The sequence below is a fragment of the Procambarus clarkii genome, chromosome 37 (assembly GCF_040958095.1).
Source record: "Procambarus clarkii isolate CNS0578487 chromosome 37, FALCON_Pclarkii_2.0, whole genome shotgun sequence".
NCBI lineage: Eukaryota > Metazoa > Arthropoda > Malacostraca > Decapoda > Cambaridae > Procambarus > Procambarus clarkii.
In genome coordinates, this window is record NC_091186.1 from 30951465 (window position 1) to 30977121 (window position 25657).

The window sequence follows — 25657 nt, forward strand, 5'->3', positions numbered from 1 at the left end:
TGGTTCAGCTTCACCTCTAGTTTGGAGGCATGTTAACTTAGTAGCTTCAGGTATTGGGTTTTCAGAATCCACAGAGACTGTGGATAAATTGTCTGAAAACTGCTTAATTTCTGGTGGTATATTATTGGGTGAAGCTGTAGTGGGTGAAGCTTTATCCTTGTTGATTAAAGGATCTAATCTGGCTTTACATTTATTCTCAAAAAGATCCAGATCATCCATAACATTATCTACTTTATTTGATGTACTTGCTATTTGTTCTGATTCAATTATCCTGTGTAAATGTTCCAACCTGGCTTGAGTTTCTTCTTCATATTGTGCTAGGTCAGACAGGAATGGTTCCACATCTTCAACTACTATGTCGTCGTCGTCGTGGACCTGATTTTGGTAAGATTTCCTATTTGCTTTCAATATATGCAATTGGGTTTGAATCTGCAACAGTGGTATTTTCAACCGACGATAATTAATTACAGGCTCATATAACAACTGTTCATATTGGTTGAGATCTCTTGTTAGTTGGCGTTTGCTTGATATTAAAGCACGCTTTGCTTTCTGTGGATTAGTCATGGTGACTTGTTAATTGGGCACCACTGGCTCATAAATTGTGAGCAAGTACTAATGGTAGCCTAGGGTAAATTCTGCACTCACTAGGCAATAATCCTACCTCTACTAGAGGTTAGCACTTAAAATTAATACACATTATATATATACAATCATACACACTAATGATTTGAGTGATAAACCAGTGTCACTGGAAGTACCTTTAGGTTAGCTCTTCTATATCACCCTAGGATGGTAGAGACACTAATTAATCACTCAAAGGTGTAATGATCATAAGTAAATTATTATATATACACAACTCAACTCGAGTTGATAAAAATTACACCCAAAATAGGGTCTGGACCATTCATTAATGGTGTTAGGTTATTCAATATAGTACAACTGACTATGGTAATAATGGGACTAGGATGAACAATAATAGTTCAACTAGTCAGTATCCAACCCTGTTGTGGGTTGGCAATTAGTAAATATTATACTGTGATCACTAGTGCAATATATATTAAATAATTCTCTATTTTGGAGAAATAATATACACAATTATTGATAATAGCCTCTTAATTAGCCTCTATGAAACTTCTAATATTATCTAGAAGTATTAAATATTATTAGTGACCTCGCGAAATAAACTCCACAAAATTCGTAGATAATCTCTCGCGAAATGTAACACCACGAAATCCGTGAACAATCTCGCGACACAGTCACTAATTGGCTGGCTTCAATATTAGCGCTGTCATTTCACGAAATAACACGCCACCAAATATCTGTGGGTGTGCATGAAACCGCTGATGAGGCTGAACTCAGTTGAGGGAGGCTCCTGAGCTCCCTCGAGGCTTCGCCGCTGTCTTTGACTGGCTGGCTTTGTTTAAATAACACTGCACTAGTATATTTAATGAATTCACTGGTTAACTGGTTCATCCGGTTCGAAGGACCAAATAATGTGGGAACCGACCTGTGAGATTTATATTTATTTAATTTATATGAATTTATATTTACGTTAATTTGTATACTTCGATAGCAATTTGTATAATGATAAGTGGACTGTATTTCTGCAATAATCTCTTAATCTCACAAATCGATCCTCTACACATTAGGGGGGTTATTAAATTAATATATATGCAGCCAATCAAACTACAGTAATAGCTACATACATTGATGAGGTTCCTTCTCTTATAGTACAGCAGGTTAGTCCACCAGGTATAACTAGAGTGTAGACACCAAATTATCCTCTTTGAGGTAGCTTCTATCACCCAGTAACTGGTGCACATAATCTTGCATCCTCGTCTTGACCTGTCAAAAGTGCGCTAGCTGTGAAGCCAGAATCCTATATATGACAAGCTATATCAGAGAAAACACTATACAGTACATGGAACATTAAAGACCTGGCTTAATTACCTTTAATATGAGGCGATTTCGCGTTCTAACCGGCTAACCCTATATCCTGACATTAATGGCCACTAATGATAGATAATGGGTTTCGGATAGACACTTAACTTGAATTTGTAGACAGCGTGTTGATAATGGTACACCTTTGGGTTCCATAACACTACGTCCAAGTAAAATTAACAGGAGCCGAATTTGCTCCCGTGTGAGCCTCTGGTCTCGTATAAACAATGGCTGCCCCCCTTCCCCACTCTGACGCCTGGCTTACATTGTCCACATTTCAGAAAGTGATAGAAGGGTCACATTTACTCTACTTTAATATTGATAATTAAGTTAATTTATATAAGATGTTTTATGATGGTAAAGTCCAAAGACTAATGTATTTAAGAATAATTCCCAGCAGAATAGCTGGTGAATTTATAATGGTATGTGGTGATGATATCCCGTTTTCTTTAGACGGTAATTCCACTACAAGTTACGTTTTCTATGGGTAACTTGTTGGTAATACAGCTATTATCTGTATGATTATTAAATGGTGTCGGATTTTCCGACACTAATCTCTCTATATTATGCACTAATCTATCCCTATCTCAACTATGGTATCTGTGCATGGGGTTCAACCACTGCTAACCACCTCAAGTCCATCATCACCCAGCAAAAATCTGTTATCAGAATAATAACAAATTCTGCTTTCAAACAACACTCAGCCCCCTTGTTTAACTCCCTAAACATGCTAAACATAATCTCACTCCACAAATTCTCTTGTGTCAACTACATTTTCAAAACCCTGTTCTTAAATGCAAATCATGCTCTGAAACTCTCCCTGGACAGATGTAATAGGACCCATTATCACCACACCAGAAATAAATATCTCCTTGATATTCCCAGAGTCAAACTTAATCTGTGTAAACACTCTATGTAAATAAAGGGCCCCAGTCTATGGAACTCACTCCCTATTGAATTGAAAAGCTGTCCAACTTTTGCGTGATTCAAAAACAATACTAAAAAGTACCTAATTTCATCTTCATAGTTTTTTTACCTTTTGCTACCCAATCTCCCAATCTTTATGTACCCAATCTGAACATCTTTATCATTGTGATCATTGCTGTCTTCTTATATGTCCTCTCAATCAGCTGTATGGTGTCTATTAATCTTGTTTAAATTATCAATCAAGCTGTCAATGTAATCAATCAGAGCTTTAATATACCAATGTGCTTTAATATACTTACTAAGCTCTCTCATCTCATTTGTTTCTTGCAATGTACTTGTTATCATTTATTATTTCTGATAGAAATTACCTACTTAAAATTATCTGTTAGATTATTTTATTTTATTTTATTTTATTTTATTTTATTTATGCATATACAAGAATGTACATAAGGAATGTGAGGATACAAATATGGTAATTACAGTCTTGTAAAGCCACTAGCACGCGCAGCGTTTCGGGCAGGTCCTTAATCTAAGAAAATTTTAAGGAGGTAAATACTTGCAAAATTATAGACAAAAAATGATAACAGATTACATGAAATGAAAAAAAAGATGAGAGAAAATTGTAGGTACAGTATATTAAAGCACATAGGTAGCTAAGATTGATTGCAATGACAGCTTGAATGGTAGTTGACAAAAAAATTGGTAGGCATAATACAGCAGAAACAATATAAGATTGGTTGCAATGACAGCTTGAATGGTAGTTGACAAAAATTGGTAGTCACAATACAGCATATGGCTAGCACATAGATGAAGACAGCAATGAACACAATGATAAGGTTGTTTGAAATTACATAAAAATTAGGAGATTGGGTAACACTAGGTACAGAGCAAATTTAAAGCGCAGTGTAGGAAACTAAGAAGATGAAGTTAGGTACTTTTTGGTTTTGCTTTTAAATAAGGCAAAAGTTTTACAGTTTTTCAATTCACTAGGGAGTGAGTTCCATAAACTAGGTCCCTTAATTTGCATAGAGTGTTTACACAGATTAAGTTTGACCCTGGGGATATCAAAGAGATATTTATTTCTGGTGTGGTGATAATGGGTCCTATTACATCTGTCCAGGGAGAGTTTCAGAGCATGGTTTGCATTTAAGAACAGGGTTTTGTAAATGTAGTTGACACAAGAGAATGTGTGGAGGGAGTTAATATTTAGCAAGTTTAGGGATTTAAACAAGGGAGCTGAGTGTTGTCTGAAAGCTGAGTTAGTTATCATTCTGATAGCAGATTTTTGCTGTGTGATGATGGGCTTAAGGTGGTTTGCAGTGGTAGACCCCCATTCACAGATACCATAATTAAGATAGGGGTAAATTAGTGCATAATATAGTGAGAGGAGAGCAGAGTTAGGAACATAATATCTGATTTTGGAGAGTATACCAACTGTCTTAGAGACTTTCTTAGTTATGTGTTGAATGTGGGTGCTAAAGTTGAGTCTCTTGTCTAGGAATAGGCCAAGAAACTTGCCATCATCTTTATTACTGATGTTAATGTTGTCTATCTGTAGCTGAATTGCATTTGATGATTTGCTTCCAAATAAGATGTAGTAAGTCTTTTCGATGTTTAATGTTAGTTTGTTCGTTGACATCCATAAGTGGACTTTTTTTAATTCATTATTCACAACATTATTTAGTGTATGTGGGTTGAGGTTTGAATAGATAAGAGTAGTATCGTCAGCAAACAGTATAGGTTTGAGAATATTAGAGACATTAGGCAGATCGTTTATATATATAAGAAATAGAAGAGGTCCTAAGATGCTGCCCTGTGGCACTCCAACGGTAATTGGTAGAGTGGACGAAGTTGTATCATTGATGGTTACATATTGGTGTCTGTCACTAAGATAGGATCGGATGTAGTCAAGGGCAAGGCCTCGGATTCCATAATGCTGGAGTTTAAGTAAGAGGTAGTTGTGATTAACAGTATCAAAGGCTTTTCTTAGGTCAATGAAGAGTCCAATCGGAAACTCATTTTTGTCAAGGGCTGAGTAGATAACGTCAAGGAGACTAATGATTGCATCGTTGGTGCTCTTTTGGGACCGGAAGCCAAACTGGCAGGGGCTGAGTATGTCGAATTTTACGAGGTAGGAATAGAGCTGTTTGTAAATAATTTTTTCAAATATTTTTGATAGAATGGGTAGATTTGATATTGGTCTATAATTGTTTATGTCCGCCGGATTGCCTCCTTTATGGACTGGCGTTACTCTTGCTTTTTTGAGGATATCAGGGAAGGTGTGACACTCTATAGATTTGTTGAACAGTAGTGCTATGGGTGGGGCAAGGGCATGGGAGGCTCTCTTGTACACAATGGACGGAATTTCACTGGTGTTCCCTGCCTTGGTTTTTAGAGAGTGTATGATGGACACAACATCTGCCGGGCTGATTGGTGAAAGGAGAAGAGAGTTTGGATAGCTGCCTGAGAGATATGTGTTAATAAGTGTCTGAGTCTGTGGGATTTTACTGGCAAGATTAGCACCAACCGATGAAAAGAAACTATTAAATTCATTTGCCATTTCTAAATCAGTTGACGGTATATCCCCATCCTTGTAGAGTTTTATTTGGTTATGTGAGTGTTGCTTAGTTCCAAGGATACTAGAGATAGTTTTCCAAGTTGCCTTTTGCTTCATTGAATCTATTCACATAATATGCAAGTTTTGCCTTTCTTATGATACTGGTAAGCATTGATGAGTACCTTTTAGCTACTTCCTTTGAAACTAGGCCAATCCTAACTTTCTTTTCATATTCATGTTTCTTGTTGATTGAGTTGAGAATGCCACTTGTGAGCCATGGATTGTTTAATCTTTTGTCAGTTACTTGCTTTGTAAGAAGGGGACAATGAAGGTTGTAGAGGCTTAGAGTTTTGGAGAGGAAGAGGTTAGCTAATGAATTTATATCATGGGTATTATTGAATTCAGAATCCCAGTTAATATTGTGAAGTGCCTCTGTAAGATTGTCTAAAGCTGATTCACTGTGTAGCCTAAATGAAAGTTTCTTGCTTTTTGGTGGTGCTATGTCCATGTTCGCTATGAGAAAGGTAGGATAGTGGTCAGTTGTTCTGTCGTAGATTATACCAGATACAAGGGGAGCTGTTATGTTTGTCCATATGTGGTCCAAGGTAGTGGCTGATGTTTGAGTGACTCGGGTAGGTTTGGTGATAGTGGGGATTAGCATACAGGAGTTCATGCTGTTAAGGAAATAGTCAACTTGAGAGCAATTTTGTTGACCCAGGTCAACATTAAAGTCTCCTCCCAGAATGATGTGGTTTTTGTTGAGATTGTTGTTTATTAAGGACCTGCCCGAAACGCTGCGCGTATTAGTGGCTTTACAAGAGTGTAAATACTATCCAATGTATTCTCACAAACCCAATGTACCTTCTTGTGTATAAATAAATAAATAAATAAATTTGTAATAAGGCAGAATTACTTAGATATCGAAGTGTAATAATTATCTGAGTTTACTTGAGAGCTACTTATAGTGGCCTCGATGAGAACAGGAGGCCGGCGGCTTGTCGAAGATCCCCCCATTTGCCTTGATGATCTTTTCCTGATGATGATAATTCCTATAGTGTCCTAATACCTAAGGTAAACTTGTGTCTAGTGGTCACAAACGGAGACGGGAAGCCGGCAGCTTGTCAATGGTTCCCCCATTTTTCCTAAGTTTCCTCCTTTACTTCCCTAATTTTCCTCCTTCCCCCCCACAAAAAAGAGTAACAACAACAAAAAAGACTCTGGGGTTGGAGTCCCTGTGCCTTCTTTTACCAACTTCGAGGTTAACTCCGGAGCTGGAGCCCCCTGGGGGCAGTTCCTTGTTACCTTCAACCTCGTCCTGACAGTTCCTGTGACGGCGCTGGAACCAATCTTATTGGCGTTTGCCTTTCCAATGGAGACGTTCGGTGCTGTGGAGAGGGGGACCTGCTGCATGGGTGACAGCTTCTCCCCCTTATCAACCTACCCTGGCTTTGCGCCCTGGTGAGGCCACTCCAGACCGACAACCAGAACGCAACTCCATAGTCTCCTGAGACAGATGGACGCCTACTACTGGGATGGTCCACCAGTTTTTACATTCTTGTAAAGCCACTAGCACGAATAGGGTTTCGGGCATGTTCGCTATCCTAATACGGCTAAGTCCTAAGATTAATATTAATCTTAATTAATAACCCCGGAATACGACCCGTCAAATCGTTTTACTGCTGAGTGAAGAGAGGCGTAATGTTAAGGATTGGAACCCAGTCAATCCTCCCCGGCTAGAATACGAACCCAGACTAAATTGTTCGCGAAGTGCAGGGGCTAGGGTTTCACCACTGCGCCATGGGGACTGCATGCACGGGGACCAGTCATTGAAAGTTGCACAACAATTGGGAACTCTAATAAGAAAGTCAACTTTATTTTCAAGGAAAATAAAGTTATTGAACTGCAAACATCTCTGGTGCGGCCACATTTGGACTGCTGTATCAAGCATAGAGGCCTCAGCTTCACAACATATCTGCTGTGGAGAAAGTACAACACAGAGCGACAAAAAGCATCTCAGAACTATATCGGCTCCCATACCAGGAACGGTTGAGGGCCCCAGGACTAACACAGCAAGCCAGACGGGGCATGGTGGCTCCCATACCAGGAACGGTTGAGGGCCCAGGACTAACACAGCAAGCCAGACGGGGCATGGCGGCTCCCATACCAGGAACAGTTGAGGGCCCCAGGACTAACACAGCAAGCCAGACGGGGCATGGTGGCTCCCATACCAGGAACGGTTGAGGGCCCCAGGACTAACACAGCAAGCCAGACGGGGCATGGTGGCTCCCATACCAGGAACGGTTGAGGGCCCCAGGACTAACACTGCAAGCCAGACGGGGCATGGTGGCTCCCATACCAGGAACGGTTGAGGGCCCCAGGACTAACACAGCAAGCCAGACGGGGCATGGTGGCTCCCATACCAGGAACGGTTGAGGGCCCCAGGACTAACACAGCAAGCCAGACGGGGCATGGTGGCTCCCATACCAGGAACGGTTGAGGGCCCCAGGACTAACACAGCAAGCCAGACGGGGCATGGTGGCTCCCATACCAGGAACGGTTGAGGACCCCAGGACTAACACAGCAAGCCAGACGGGGCATGGTGGCTCCCATACCAGGAACGGTTGAGGGCCCCAGGACTAACACAGCAAGCCAGATGGGGCATGGTGGCTCCCATACCAGGAACGGTTGAGGGCCCAGGACTAACACAGCAAGCCAGACGGAGCATGGTCGCTCCCATACCAGGAACGGTTGAGGTGCCCCAGGACTAACACAGCAAGCCAGACGGGGCATGGTGGCTCCCATACCAGGAACGGTTGAGGGCCCCAGGACTAACACAGCAAGCCAGACGGGGCATGGTGGCTCCCATACCAGGAACGGTTGAGGGCCCCAGGACTAACACAGCAAGCCAGACGGGGCATGGTGGCTCCCATACCAGGAACGGTTGAGGGCCCCTGGACTAACACAGCAAGCCAGACGGGGCATGGTGGCTCCCATACCAGGAACGGTTGAGGGCCCCAGGACTAACACAGCAAGCCAGATGGGGCATGGTGGCTCCCATACCAGGAACGGTTGAGGGCCCCAGGACTAACACAGCAAGCCAGACGGAGCATGGTGGCTCCCATACCAGGAACGGTTGAGGGCCCCAGGACTAACACAGCAAGCCAGATGGGGCATGGTGGCTCCCATACCAGGAACGGTTGAGGGCCCCAGGACTAACACAGCAAGCCAGACGGGGCATGGTGGCTCCCATACCAGGAACGGTTGAGGGCCCCAGGACTAACACAGCAAGCCAGACGGGGCATGGTGGCTCCCATACCAGGAACGGTTGAGGGCCCCAGGACTAACACAGCAAGCCAGATGGGGCATGGTGGCTCCCATACCAGGAACGGTTGAGGGCCCCAGGACTAACACAGCAAGCCAGACGGAGCATGGTGGCTCCCATACCAGGAACGGTTGAGGGCCCCAGGACTAACACAGTAAGCCAGATGGGGCATGGTGGCTCCCATACCAGGAACGGTTGAGGGCCCCAGGACTAACACAGCAAGCCAAACGGGGCATGGTGGCTCCCATGCCAGGAACGGTTGAGGGCCCCAGGACTAACACAGCAAGCCAGACGGGGCATGGTGGCTCCCATACCAGGAACGGTTGAGGGCCCCAGGACTAACACAGCAAGCCAGACGGGGCATGGTGGCTCCCATACCAGGAACGGTTGAGGGCCCCAGGACTAACACAGCAAGCCAGACGGGGCATGGTGGCTCCCATACCAGGAACGGTTGAGGGCCCCAGGACTAACACAGCAAGCCAGACGGGGCATGGTGGCTCCCATACCAGGAACGGTTGAGGGCCCCAGGACTAACACAGCAAGCCAGACGGGGCATGGTGGCTCCCATACCAGGAACGGTTGAGGGCCCCAGGACTAACACAGCAAGCCAGACGGGGCATGGTGGCTCCCATACCGGGAACGGTTGAGGGCCCCAGGACTAACACAGCAAGCCAGACGGGGCATGGTGGCTCCCATACCGGGAACGGTTGAGGGCCCCAGGACTAACACAGCAAGCCAGACGGGGCATGGTGGCTCCCATACCAGGAACGGTTGAGGGCCCCAGGACTAACACAGCAAGCCAGACGGGGCATGGTGGCTCCCATACCAGGAACGGTTGTGGGCCCCAGGACTAACACAGCAAGCCAGACGGGGCATGGTGGCTCCCATACCAGGAACGGTTGAGGGCCCCAGGACTAACACAGCAAGCCAGACGGGGCATGGTGGCTCCCATACCAGGAACGGTTGAGGGCCCCAGGACTAACACAGCAAGCCAGACGGGGCATGGTGGCTCTCATACCAGGAACGGTTGAGGGCCCCAGGACTAACACAGCAAGCCAGACGGGGCATGGTGGCTCCCATACCAGGAACGGTTGAGGGCCCCAGGACTAACACAGCAAGCCAGACGGGGCATGGTGGCTCCCATACCAGGAACGGTTGAGGGCCCCAGGACTAACACAGCAAGCCAGACGGGGCATGGTGGCTCCCATACCAGGAACGGTTGAGGGCCCCAGGACTAACACAGCAAGCCAGACGGGGCATGGTGGCTCCCATACCAGGAACGGTTGAGGGCCCCAGGACTAACACAGCAAGCCAGACGGGGCATGGTGGCTCCCATACCAGGAATGGTTGAGGGCCCCAGGACTAACACAGCAAGCCACAGTATACAGAACAGTGTACAGTATACAGAACAGTGTACAGTATACAGAACAGCGTACAGTATACAGAACAGCGTACAGTATACAGAACAGTGTACAGTATACAGCACTCCATACAGTATACAGAACACTGTACCAATAATCCTGTTCAATAACGATGGTCAGCTTTCAGCCACTGATACTGCTATTGAATTCAATAGGTTCTTCTCATCCATTGGGTCATCGCTTGCTAATGATAGTCTCTGTACCTGACGCCTGCTAATTCCATTGATGTTAATGAGATAATCCTTTCCCCTAAAACCAAGTCTAGTGCCCTTGAGGAGATACCAACTCTAATTTACAAAAAAGCCTCCCGATCTTTAGCTCCTGCCATTGCATTACTCTACAACAAGTCACTTGAACTCCAAACCTTTCCAGATATTCTAAAAAAAATCGAGAGTAATCCCAGGCTATAAATGTGGTGATCTCACTGATGTCAACAACTTCAGATCTATATCAATTCTGCCAAACTTGTCAAAAATATCTGAAAAACTAATCTACAAGCAGCTTTACTCTTATCTAGCCAAACACAATATACAGTACTTATCTCGTGTCAATAAGGCTTCAGACCCCCCCAAAAAAGCACTAACGATACACTTATTAGTATCATTAACTTGATACATGCAGCTCTTGATAAAAATGAGTAGTTCCCTGTTGGGTTATTTGTGGACCTGCGTAAGGGTTTTGACACTGTCAACCACCAAAACCTTCTTCTTAAATTACATCATTATGGACTCTGCAGGTGGAAAGTCCCATTGTGTGAAGAGCACTAGAATGGTGGAGATGTGATTATAAACTAGTGAAGATATTGACTCTTATATGTTTCACCTTTTTTAAGCCGGGTCTTTCCCTCTAACCCCGTCCACTCCCACAGCAGTACACAGGTGCACATAGTTACACAGCAGTACACAGGTGCACATAGTTACACAGCAGTACACAGGTGCACATAGTTACACAGCAGTACACAGGTGCACATAGTTACACAGCAGTACACAGGTGCACATAGTTACACAGCAGTACACAGGTACACATAGTTACAAAAGCAGTGTGTAAACAAGAGGCTGGGCTGATATATTTGGAGGAGAGTGTGAAGCCCAGACTGTTACTGGGTCTCAGCCAGCAAAGGAGGCGCCACGCTGCCAGATGCATCAGTGTAAACATTGCCCCAACATCCCGGTGGAGTGTTTAAGGCACTCAACAACGGGTCGTTAGCAGTGTCTCCTATGACCTATGTGTCATGTTAGCAGTGTCTCCTATGTGTCGAGAATGGCTGATCTTAATTACCTCAGGGAATGTTATTGATGAAGAACAATCGTCAAGGAACTTACCAATATTAGACATATATGTGCAAGTTAGTGTACCCATTTATTGCTGTCCATTATGTGGAGTGTTTGACCATATGTTGATTTATTGGTAACTATTTTTGGCCAGGAAGTGAAGGTTATGTGGTGAAGATATTGAACACATGAGCACATTAGTTGTATGTACAGTTTTGGCCAGGAGGTGAAGGTTATGTGGTGAAGATATTGAGCACATTAGTTGTATGTACACTTTTGGCCAGGAGATGAAGGTTATGTGGTGAAGATATTGAGCACATTAGTTGTATGTACACTTTTGGCCAGGAGGTGAAGGTTATGTGGTGAAGATATTGAGCACATGAGCACATTAGATATATGTACAGTTTTGACCAAAGGTTCACCTCAGTTACAGAAGAGACAGTCACGTGTGATATAAGACAATTAACAACATGTTTGTAACATGGTGTAACGGGAGTGTTGAGGAGAGTTCAAGAAGAGTACACTGAGGGGTTGTGGGTCCACCCTCAGTTAATATCAATATTTGCCATCGTCATTAATTTGTATTAAATGTTCTATTTTTTGACTTAGGAGTTTATTTCCTACCTCTGCAGGTGTGGAAGTGAACCGAGAGTAATTAAAGCCCATCACTATTTCTCGAATACATATTGTTACTAATCAGGATGGGAATAATTAAATTAGTGAGAAAATCCTTAGGAGCCGTGATGAGGATTCGAACCATTGTGGTAGGTATTTTCATTTCCCAGACAATCAGGCCACGACATAGAAAAGAACTGCAATCTGGAGTTCTGCTGAACACACAAGGGTTTTCTGAGGCTTCCCCCACCCCCATGGGGGGGGGGGGGGAAGTAATCACATGTAATCACATGTTAAGGTAATCACATGTTAGGGGTAATCACATGTTAAGTGTCATTACTCTGTGTATTAAAAGAGGAGCATCAGAGGTAGAACATTCCTAGATGACAGCGAGAGTGCATGGGGGATTGTGTGAAAATCCACCAGAGTGCATGGGGGGAATTGTGTGAAAATCCTGGTCAGGCTTTAGTGGAGATAAATGGAAAACATAGACTTGCCAAATATCAATAAGTGTCTAGGGGAGTGAAAGGCTAACAAAAATATTCCAGTTTACTGGGCATTAACATAAATGAACATAAAAGAAGAATACAATCTATAAACTCACACTCAATGATTTATCCAGCTTCTCAAAGCTGGGCATGATCATCAACAGGTCTCAAAACTGCATACAATCAGCACTAGCTGACGCCAGGCTCTATCGTGGCGCAGTGGGACACTAGCGCCTATTATGCTGCTAATACCAATACAGGGTGGTGGTGGTGTCACAAACAAATGAAGTATGAGGAATCAATTTCATATACAGCACAATGGCATCACTTAAGATCCTCAGGTAGCCACCTCACTAAGATATATAACAGCACCTATCACCTGGTATAAAGGATGCACAATGGTAGAACTGATCCATGGTATACATTACTGCAACATGACAAATATCCTAGCAGTCAAATGACACAAATAAGGTCACAAAATCCGGACCGTAGCGGCAACACATGCGCTCGACTGAGAAAATCAAAGAGTGACCGCCCAGAGCCATGCTGGCCGGGAGCGACACTGTATCCACCTCTATGAGTCAGCTGACTCCTCTCTTTCAAATATCTCAAGCTCATATACAGACATATCTCCATCAAGAACTTCTAATTCATATATCAACAAAATATAGACTATAACACACAACCTTACATAATAATACATATCAATAATTCAGTTCATTAAAGATTATATCATGATATAAAAATGTGTGAACAAAGAATTCATATTGACAAGACATGATAACACTGGCGGGAGAGGGGAGGAGGGGTTAAGGGAGGATTTCAAGACGTCTGCCAGCCAGCCATTGTACATACGTATACTTGAATACAGTATAAAGTATATATATATAAAACATGTGTATCAAAACCATGTCTATGTGGTATACATCTCACAGTGCCAAAATATAATTTAATTTTAGAGGACAATGTAATGAACAATAATGAAAGGGAAATTACACAGTATACATGAGAGTAATACATCCGAGACCTAAATTTATACATTCTCCATCACAGTTCATATAATATTTCCTATACAGCATTATGTAGCATTCCCTAATATAAGCATATATGGATTTTTTCAAGCTACATGACATTAGGCTACTGCTATTCACTAGACTTCTAATATATATCCACAAATACATGGCAAGGACTTATGGTAGATATACATTATACATAGATATATGTGGCATACATTGGCAATACATATTTAATACTAGTGTGTTGTGGAAAACAGAATAACTACATAAATTAATATTCGTGATACTAGGCTAATCAGCCAAGACATCACTATACAGTTTGAGCACATCATACACCAGCTACAGTATGATCATACTGGTGTATGTGTGGTCATAACACCACCTCACACCCATATGGTAATATCACAACACACCATGGTCCAATATGGTAATATCACAACACACCATGGACAAGTGTGGTAATATCACAACACACCATGGACCAGTATGGTAATATCACAACACACCATGGTCCAGTATGGTAATATCACAACACACCATGGACCAGAATGGTAATATCACAACACACCATGGTCCTGTATGGTAATATCACAACACACCATGGACCAGTATGGTAATATCACAACACACCATGGACCAGTATGGTAATATCACAACACACCATGGACCAGTATGGTAATACCACAACACACCATGGTCCTGTATGGTAATATCACAACACACCATGGACCAGAATGGTAATATCACAACACACCATGGACCAGAATGGTAATATCACAACACACCATGGTCCAGTATGGTAATATCACAACACACCACGGACCAGTATGGTAATATCACAACACACCATGGTCCTGTATGGTAATATCACAACACACCATGGACCAGAATGGTAATATCACAACACACCATGGACCAGTATGGTAATATCACAACACACCATGGACCAGTATGGTAATATCACAACAAACCATAGACCAGTATGGTAATATCACAACACACCACGGACCAGTATGGTAATATCACAACACACCATGGTCCAGTATGGTAATATCACAACACACCATGGTCCAGTATGGTAATATCACAACACACCATGGTCCAGTATGGTAATATCACAACACACCATGGTCCAGTATGGTAATATCACAACACACCATGGCCCAGTATGGTAATATCACAACACACCATGGTCCAGTATGGTAATATCACAACACACCATGGTCCAGTATGGTAATATCACAACACACCTGAGTGATTGTGAGGTGATGGTGATATAGCAGTGATAGTTATATAATAAAGATAGTGTGATAGTGATATTGAGGTGGTGATATGAGAGTGATAGTGAGGTGATGGTAATATAGCTGTGATAGTGAGGTTATCTTGAGATAATTTCGGGGCTTTTTAGTGTCCCCGCGGCCCGGTCCTCGACCAGGCCTCCACCCCCAGGAAGCAGCCCGTGACAGCTGACTAACACCCAGGTACCTATTTTACTGCTAGGTAACAGGGGCATAGGGTGAAAGAAACTCTGCCCATTGTTTCTCGCCGGCGCCTGGGATCGAACCCAGGACCACAGAATCACAAGTCCAGCGTGCTGTCCGCTCGGCCGACCAGCTCCCGACAACACCACAGTAGTGATGGTGATGGTACAGTGAACTAGAGTGGCAGCACAACACCACAGTAGTGATGGTGGTGGTAAAGTGACCTAGAGTGGCAGCACAACACCACTGTAGTGATGGTGATGGTACAGTGAACTAGAGTGGCAGCACAACACCACAGTTGTGATGGTGATGGTACAGTGAACTTGAGTGGCAGCACAACATCACAGTAGTGATGGTGATGGTACAGTGAACTAGAGTGGCAGCACAACACCACAGTAGTGATGGTGGTGGTACAGTGAACTAGAGTGGCAGCACAACACTACAGTAGTGATGGTACAGTGAACTAGAGTGGAAGCACAACACCACAGTAGTGATGGTGATGGTACAGTGAACTAGAGTGGCAGCACAACACCACAGTAGTGATGGTACAGTGAACTAGAGTGGCAGCACAACACCACAGTAGTGATGGTGATGGTACAGTGATCTAGAGTGGCAGCACAACACCACAGTAGTGATGGTGGTGGTACAGTGAACTAAAGTGGAAGCACAACACCACAGTAGTGATGGTGATGGTACAGTGAACTAGAGTGGCAGCACAACACCACAGTAGTGATGGTGATGGTACAGTGAACTAGAGTGGCAGCACTACACCACAGTAGTGATGGTGATGGTACAGTGAACTAGAGTGGCAGCACAACACCACAGTAGTGATGGTGGTGGTAGAGAGAACTAAAGTGGAAGCACAACACCACAGTAGTGATGGTGGTGGTACAGTGAACTAGAGTGGAAGCACAACACCACAGTAGTAATAGTGTTGGTACAGTGAACTAGAGTGGAAACACAACACCACAGTAGTGATGGTGGTGGTACAGTGAACTAGAGTGGCAGCACAACACCACAGTAGTGATGGTACAGTGAACTAGAGTGGCAGCACAACACCACAGTAGTGATAGTGATAGTACAGTGAAGCAGAATGGCAACACAACACCACAGTAGTGATGGTGGTGGTACAGTGAACTAGAGTGGCAGCACAACACCACAGTAGTGATGGTGGTGGTACAGTGAACTAGAGTGGCAGCACCACACCACAGTCGTGATGGTACAGTGAACTAGAGTGGCAGCACAACACCACAGTAGTGATGGTACAGTGAACTAGAGTGGCAGCACAACACCACAGTAGTGATGGTACAGTGAACTAGAGTGGCAGCACAACACCACAGTAGTGATGGTACAGTGAACTAGAGTGGCAGCACAACACCACAGTAGTGATGGTACAGTGAACTAGAGTGGCAGCACAACACCACAGTAGTGATGGTACAGTGAACTAGAGTGGCAGCACAACACCACAGTAGTGATGGTGATGGTACAGTGAACTAGAGTGGCAGCACAACACCACAGTAGTGATGGTGGTGGTACAGTGAACTAGAGTGGCAGCACAACACCACAGTAGTGATGGTGGTGGTACAGTGAACTAGAGTGGCAGCACAACACCACAGTGGTGATGGTACAGTGGTTATCTTGAGGTTATCTTGAGATGATTTCGGGGCTTTTTAGTGTCCCTGCGGCCTGGTCCTCGACCAGGCCTCCACCCCCAGGAAGCAGCCCGTGACAGCTGACTAACTCCCAGGTACCTATTTACTGCTAGGTAACAGGGGCATTTAGGGTGAAAGAAACTTTGCCCATTTGTTTCTGCCTCGTGCGGGAATCGAACCCGCGCCACAGAATTACGAGTCCTGCGCGCTATCCACCAGGCTACGAGGCCCCTGGACTAGATTAAGATGGTGGTGGTACAGTGAACTAGAGTGGCAGCACAACACCACAGTAGTGATGGTACAGTGAACTAGAGTGGAAGCACAACACCACAGTAGTGATGGTGATGGTACAGTGAACTAGAGTGGCAGCACAACACCACAGTAGTGATGGTGGTGGTACAGTGAACTAGAGTGGCAGCACAACACCAGTAGTGATGGTGGTGGTACAGTGAACTAGAGTGACAGCACAACACCACAGTAGTGATGGTGGTGGTACAGTGAACTAGAGTGGCAGCACAACACCACAGTAGTGATGGTGGTGGTACAGTGAACTAGAGTGGCAGCACAACACCACAGTAGTGATGGTGGTGGTACAGTGAACTAGAGTGGCAGCACAACACCACAGTAGTGATGGTGGTGGTACAGTGAACTAGAGTGGCAGCCCAACACCACAGTAGTGATGGTGGTGGTACAGTGAACTAGAGTGGCAGCACAACACCACAGTCCACCACAGTCACCTCCCTAATGTCACTGTGGTTGACTGCTGCCCTCACCACATCCAGGCCGCTCACCACATCACCGAAGACATTTGGCCACTGGACACCCCCCTGGAAGCCCCTGGTGGTGATGGTGAACTGGGCACACCTGGGACCCCTCGGCCCATTGTTGGCGCACACAACTCCTGCCCGGCGTGACCCCCGGTACTGCTCCAGGAGGTCAGGCAGCAGGGGGGCTCCTCCCTCACCATCATTACTCTCGTAGTCTCCGCCCACCACATACTCCCCCGGGTAACCCTTGTCCCCCACCTGCAACAGTTTAGTGTTGCGGTAGGTGTGGCCCCGCTGGCCCGTACACAACAACACAAACTGTCTGGCCAGCGGAGTGTCAGGGGTCAGCCGGATGGTGACCCGCCCTCTTGTTGACCCCGCCCACCCGAGGTCAAGGAACGCCAGGGTGCAGGAGGGCTCCAGCACGCCCACAACCTCACTCTCCTGCAGAATATGAAATAAATCATGCTGATAACTGTATAACAAAATGTTATCATATTAGTTATCAAAACTCCATAAGTCAGAAATGTCAGGAAGAGAAGTGGGTGTAATAAAGTAACCTGGAGAGTGTGGGCATGGGTGGGCGTGGGCTGACGCAGGAGTGGGTGGAGGTACAGCTGTCCGTCTTGTAGAGTTATCCTGGTGGAGCGGCGGCCAACTTGGTCTTCCTGGACAGCCAACACCCGGCCTGCCTCCACCAGCCTCTTGACGGGCTCACTCATCCTGCGGAGGTCCTCAACCTGTGGACAGTGTCAGCCCCATTATCACCTGTGGCCAGTGTCAGCCCCATTATCACCTGTGGACAGTGTCAGCCCCATTACCACCTGTGGTCAGTGTCAGCCCCATTATCACCTGTGGTCAGTGTCAGCCCCATTATCACCTGTGGACAGTGTCAGCCCCCAACCCATTCTCACACAAGACAGCACATATATGACTTAATGCTTAAAGTCAATATGTTGAATATGATTTAGTACATATGTGATATATTTCCAGTTACCTTTTTTACCAAGGCCCAAACTCTTCCTCACGTACCAATTTTCGTGTCACAGTACCCGTCCGTCAACGTAGATAGCAGAATATTCGTGATTGGTTCAATTATAATGAAAATTGTAGTTTTCAGGTCCCACATGGGTTGTGAAATTTACCTACTATTGTCCATGCTCTTAGAATATTACAGATCAGCTACTTCCTATTGAAGGCTCGTAGTTTTGTTTTGAGAAATATTAGTTGTTCTTAGCAAATTATAATAAGCACTATAAATTATTACATAGAATAACAGTGCTTCACCAATCAATATTATATACCATAGTTTGTGCTTTACAAATCTTTAAAGGATGTTTTGTAGGAACGCTAACAGAAAACGATGTTATGTTGGAATGTTTATGGGGTAAACTACAGCAAACTTGGGGATCACTTCCACCCACAGGAAGGGAATGGGGTCCAATACCATCCACTGGATGTGTATGGCGTCCACTACCACCGACAGGATGGGTATGGGGCTCACAACCACCCACAGGATGGGTATGGGGTCCAATACAACCCACAGGATGAGTATGGCGTCCATTGCCGCCCACAGGATGAGTATAGGGTCCAGTATCGCCCACAGGATTAGTATATAGAGTCCACTGCCGTCCACAGGGTCGGTAAAGGGTCCACTACCGCCCACAGGGTTGGTAGGGGGTCAACTGCCGCCCACAGGGTCGGTAGGGAGTTCACTACCGCCCACAGGATCGGTATGGGGTCCACTGCCACCCAAAGGGTCGGTATGGGGTCCACTACTGCCCACAGGGTCGGTAGGGCGTCGACAGGGTCGGTAGGGGTCCACTGCCGCCCACAGGGTCGGTATGGGGTCCACTGGCGCCCACAGGGTCGGCAGGGGGTCCACTACCGCCCACAGGGTCGCTATGAAGTCAACTACCGCCCATAGTGTTTGTATAGTGCCCACTACCGCCCATAGTGTTATTATGGGGTCCACTACCCCTCATAGTGTCGGTATGGGGGTCCATTACTACCCATAGGGTGTGTCTGGGGTCTATTTTTTTCTGTATAGCAGAGGTGGCAATACTGCTTTTCCAATCTCATTTGTTGTTCAATGTAAAATATTTGTTGCTCGACTTGTAACAATTTATATATATATATATATATATATATATATATATATATATATATATATATATATATATATATATATATATATATATATATATATATAGTATAGTGCCTTTGCAATAATGTACCAATGTGTGTATTTGTTGTATTGTATTGTTGAAATACATTGTTCACATGAAATACATGTGAAATATTGTTGAAAACATCTTGATGACTTATTAAACCAAAATTATTTATTAGTCAGAAGAAAGACAAAAACGCGAACTATATGTTAAACCTCTACCAGACAAATATTTTAAGTAAAACCGAAAATATTTGAAGTTTTATAAAAGGGGCAGTTTTCATTGCTCGTCGAGCTCGAAAACCGCAGCATTCATCTCAGAACCATGCCTATTTCACACAGATTCCTTAATAAACGTAAGAGTTTTATGTCACAAGAAAGATAGAAATATAAGCTTCATTCTAAATACCTTACCATGGGCATATTTAAATTTAAAGCGAAGATACGTGTACTTTTATAATAGCCGAGCTTTAACCCCGGACAGATTGATCGACCAAGCAACTCTCTCTCAGAACAATGTTTATTTCACGTGAATTCGTTAATAAACATATATGTTTTATATGTCTCAAGAAAGGCAGACATATAAGCTTCACTTTAAACACTTTACCATAGACATATTTAAAGTTCTAATGAAGATACATGTATTTTAAAAATTACGGAGCTCCCACCCCGTACAGACTGAACGACAGAGCAACTCTTTCTCAAATCAATGTTTATTTCACGTAAATTCGTTAATAAACACAAATGTTTTATATGTCTTAAGCAAGATAGAAATAAGAGCTTCATTTTAAATACATTACAATAGACATATTTATATCTCAAGTGAAGATACATATGTTTTTATAGTAGCGCTCAGTAGCTTGTCGGGCATGGAGTGCAGACGCCTACGCACTTGCCGATATATTGTATAATTAACAAAGATACGCTAATAAAGCCTAAAATCTTATATGCCTCCAGAAAGACCGAGATATGAACATTATTATGATTTCACCAAATGAAATATATCATGTTCGAGAACAAAGATATATCAATTTTAAATTAAGTTTCGACTCTTGCTCGGGCGAGAGAGATGGGGCGACTCTCGCCCCATCTATTGGAGATTCTGTCCACTAAAGACCCAAAGCTACTCAAACCCTCCTAGCATTATTTAAGTAATGAAGTAATATGGTATATTTACTATAATGTGGGTGCTGAATGCAGAACATGAGAAAACATATATTTACTCCAAACTAATATAATTTCATTATGAAATAAGTAAATAAGTAGCATCAAAGGAAGTCGACGGTCCTAGCGTCAATGTTGTGGAGCGACTTATCCAAGATATATCGTTGTTTGGAAAGTGTTTGCTGGCATATCCAGTTGTCGCACTTCTCTGCACAAATTATCACAAATTTAAATTATAATGTTAACAAGTAGAATACGTATTTTTAATAAAATCTAACATAACTAGCCAGAAAACATTTAACATTTATTAAAAAAATATATGTTTGGAAGTTAAATCGAGTTCATAGGACAATAGTTTTGTTATATATACTCGTTATTCGTTGACATGCGTTCGCTACTTAAACTACCATGTACTGTACTTATGTAAAATCTCTCATGTCAAGTTCAAGTTCAAGTATGTTTATTGAGATAAGCAATAAATACATCTCAAAGGGATAGAGTAGCTTAGGCTATTTCTACCCCCCTCTACTTCAAGTCCCTCAAGGGGCGCACAAATTCAGTGAGTACAAATAGACAAATAACATTACAAGAATCCCATTTAATCTCCCATGTCTCTTCGCTCATCTCACCGAACCCTACAGGCTCTGTGATATATTGTTTAATTAATTGAGATTCACAAATAAAGCTGATAATTGTATCTGTTAACAAAAAGGCAGAGTTTAGTTTAGTTCATTTATTATGCACCCCATACCCATCCTATGGGCGATAGTGGAGTGTTACAGAGGCACATAATGGGCTCAGGGACTGAGCCCCACAATTCATATAGCCAAGCAAGTTATAATCTTGATAAGCTAGTTACAAAAGTCAATGCACATTGTCACATCAACAATGGGCTCGAGACCGACCACAAGTACAGTTTATAATTTAAGCAACTGACATATATGGAGGGCTAGTGTCACAATTGATATGTTTATCCTACACATAACCCCCTCTCCCCCATCCAATGGGCAGCGGTGGATAGGTTACAATCAAGTCGTTTTTTGAGTTTTATTTAGAGATTAGATCTTATTAGGTGCGGAAAGATATTCATATTTTAAAGAAGGCTTCTTGGCTGATGCTCTCCATTGATGGAAAATATACAACCTTTGAAAATCAATGTTAGTTTGATCTAGATATTGTAATTAACGCAGTTACCTGGTGTTATTCTTCACCTATATCTTTTTCTGGTTAATCCCTATTTACATTACGCAGTTCAGGTTTCGTCGCCAGACTATAGTTTTTAGTTTAGTTAATTTATCACATAATGGGTTCAGGGACTGAACACACAATTTATTTATCTAAGCAAGTTACAATCTTGAGGAGCTAGCCACAAAATTCATAGCACATCGTCACATCAACAACATGGGTTCGAGATCGACCACAAGTACAGTTTCTAAATTAAGCAAATGCCATATGTGGAGAGCTAGTGTCACAATTGATATGTTTGTCCTGCACATTTCCACAGTGGTTTGCTTGGGTTCTTTTAATTATCTTAGATACCATTGAAGAGAACCTCCTAGGTACTATAGTGTATATATGCTGGTAAGAAGTATAATAATCCTGAGAAATCGTGTAAATTATGTTGTACGAGTGCTTCCAGTTAAGTAACATAGTTCATTTGTGTGCGCGTGCTTCAAGAGGAAATGTTATCCCCCCCCCATTGTAAATATTTGTGGGTTTCAGACCATACGACCACGGCTTACCCTCGCCGCGGTCGAGGGTAAGAACACCGGATGTATACCCAGTATTACAAGTAAACATTAGCAATAACAATTATGGAAAGTTCCTTCACCTATACATAGACAAGAGACTGAACTTCAGCACCCACATACAACACATAAGGGGGATGCTCTGTGAGAGAGAGAGAGAGAGAGAGAGAGAGAGAGAGAGAGAGAGAGAGAGAGAGAGAGAGAGAGAGAGAGAGAGAGAGAGAGAGAGAGAGAGAGAGAGAGAGAGAGAGAGAGAGAGAGAGAGAGAGAGAGAGAGAGAGAGAGAGAGAGAGAGAGAGAGAGAGAGAGAGAGAGAGAGAGAGAGAGAGAGAGAGAGAGAGAGAGAGAGAGAGAGAGAGAGAGAGAGAGAGAGAGAGAGAGAGAGAGAGAGAGAGAGAGAGAGAGAGAGAGAGAGAGAGAGAGAGAGAGAGAGAGAGAGAGAGAGAGAGAGAGAGAGAGAGAGAGAGAGAGAGAGAGAGAGAGAGAGAGAGAGAGAGAGAGAGAGAGAGAGAGAGAGAGAGAGAGAGAGAGAGAGAGAGAGAGAGAGAGAGAGAGAGAGAGAGAGAGAGAGAGAGAGAGAGAGAGAGAGAGGAGAGAGAGAGAGAGAGAGAGAGAGAGAGAGAGAGAGAGAGAGAGAGAGAGAGAGAGAGAGAGAGAGAGAGAGAGAGAGAGAGAGAGAGAGAGAGAGAGAGAGAGAGAGAGAGAGAGAGGGGGGGGGGGGGGGGGGGGGGGGGGGGGGGAGTAAAATTATCCACTGAGGTCTGATTAAGTCCTTTTGGGGACCTTAATCATTAGGACGTCCAATGATTAACGCAAAGTGAAGCGTATTCAGATGGTATATTGACAACATTCAGCATATCTCATAATGACCTAGTAGTACTTGGTGCACAAATACCTTTTCCAAAGGAATCGCAAAACATAATTAAACACAATTGTACCGTACAGTGTTATATATTTATTTCAGTTTGAACAATTTTTAACATTAACATTCCAACATTCATTTTAGCAAGTTCTCTCAGAATGACGTGTGGGTTAGCAATGTCAAAGGCTGACTTAAGATCTAGGAAAGTGGTATATGACCTATCAGTATGCAGGGTGAGGAATGTGGTAATACAGTGATGTACACTCTTTCCATGCATAAAGCCATATATCTGGGGAGACAACATATTAATAATTTTGTAAAGGAGACGGTTGAGAACCATCCTCTCAAGACACTTATAGAGACAACTAGTGAGGGAGATTGGACGAAAAGCACTCGGCTGGTGAGGTTTAGGAATGGGAATAATAACACTGTTGGTCCATGACTTAGGAAGCTCCCAGTTACATAGCTCATATTATACAATTGAAGAAAGGTATTCCCCTGGAACTAACAGAAGCATATGCAGTATGCCGTCAGTAACTCCATCCTCCCTGGGTGATGTAGCTTTGCCTTTATGTAGAGCAGAATCTAGTTCGTATTCAGTAAAAGCATGTCACAGTCATCCTCTTGATGACGCATAAAGTCAAGGAACCTTGCCCTATCAGTATATCTATCATTTAATTCATTCTGTGAGGGTAGAGGAAGACTGTCAAAGCTGGAAGTCGTGGCCCAAGCACCAACAAGCTCATTTGCTCTGTGCAGAGGATTAGGGTACGAGATCTCTGCAGTATTTTTCCCTTTGATCTTGTTGATATTCTTCCATGCCCGACTTAGTGGCGTGTGAGAATTGAGACGACGGACAAAAGTTTCCCAGTCTGTCTGCCTCAGCTCCACCATACATTCCCTGGCCTTAGCCAGAGCCGCTTGAAAGAGCCGAAGCATTTCAGCAGTGTGGGTCCTTCTACAAGCTAATCCAATTATTCTGGCAGTGCGTTTTAGTGTCTGCAATTTAGAATCATTATAATAAACATAAGTGCTATGACCAGTGTAATTTGGGTTACGTGGCCTGGACGATGAATCAAGTGATTCTATAAACTGTTCGATAGTACCTGTGAGCTCATTGTTAAAATCTTCAACTGATGAAGGCTCAGATGAACTGCACCAATCTGACACATGAGCAACAAGATTGTCTCATTGATCGATGGGCACAGCCAGCCTCTTCCGCTTGAACACTCCGCCGGGGAGGATAGAGCTTCCAATGCTTACAGTGGCTAATATGGCCAGATGAATAGACGCCATAACTGGCACTATTGACGAGGCGCACACAGTGCGGGCGACGTTGACACCCAGACATAGATCAAGAATACCTCCGTAGATATTCGTCGGTTCAAGGTCACCCACAATCTGTGCATCATCGTGACTACCTAATAGTGACACCAGTTGGTTGCCGTTACGATAGCTGAACTGCGAATTACCAATATTCCTATGCCTAGCGTTATAATCACCTTTAATGATGGTAGGCTCAGTCTGAATACAGATAGGAAGGTCAGCATAATTAAAGTTACAAGGAGTCGATTATTTAGTACATAGTTGTTTTTCTCTTAAACTGGATGATAGAGGGGGAGTCTTTAACGTGATTGGGAATACATACATACATACATACATACGTACATACATACGTACATACATACATACATGCGTACATACATACTTACATACATACATACATACGTACATACGTACATACATACATACATACATACATACATACATACATACATACATACATGCATACATACATACATCCATACATACATGCATGCGTACATCCATCCATACATACATGCATACATACATACATACATACATACATACATGCGTATATAAATACATGCGTATATACATGCGTATATAAATACATACATGCATACATACATACATTACATACATACATGCATGTGTATATACATACATCCATCCATCTATCCATACATACATACATACATACATACATACATACATGCATACATACATACATGCATGCATGCGTACATACATACATCCATCCATCTATCCATTCATACATGCATACATACATACATACATACATACACACACACATACATACATACATACATACATACATACATACATACATACATACATACATTACACGTCCAGTCAGCATATAGCTATTTCGGGACAAAATCCAATACAGTTTATATTGGTGAGACGCCACTGTGATGAGGAGTTTAAAT

The 25657-nt window shown here is 43.4% G+C and overlaps 1 protein-coding gene across 1 annotated transcript in view; it reads right to left on the reverse strand.

Annotated features, from left to right (window-relative positions):
- Positions 1 to 12590: 12590 nt before the first annotated feature.
- LOC123765942 (tripartite motif-containing protein 59-like) overlaps positions 12591 to 25657 on the reverse strand; it is a 129513-nt gene continuing 116446 nt past the window's right edge. Inside the window, exons 5-6 of the mRNA XM_069337369.1 lie at positions 18019 to 18198; positions 12591 to 17902 (exon numbers count right to left, since the gene is read on the reverse strand). Coding sequence (XP_069193470.1) covers positions 17390 to 17902; positions 18019 to 18198 — 693 coding nt within the window. The 3' untranslated portion in view covers positions 12591 to 17389. The remainder of the gene's footprint in view (positions 17903 to 18018; positions 18199 to 25657) is intronic.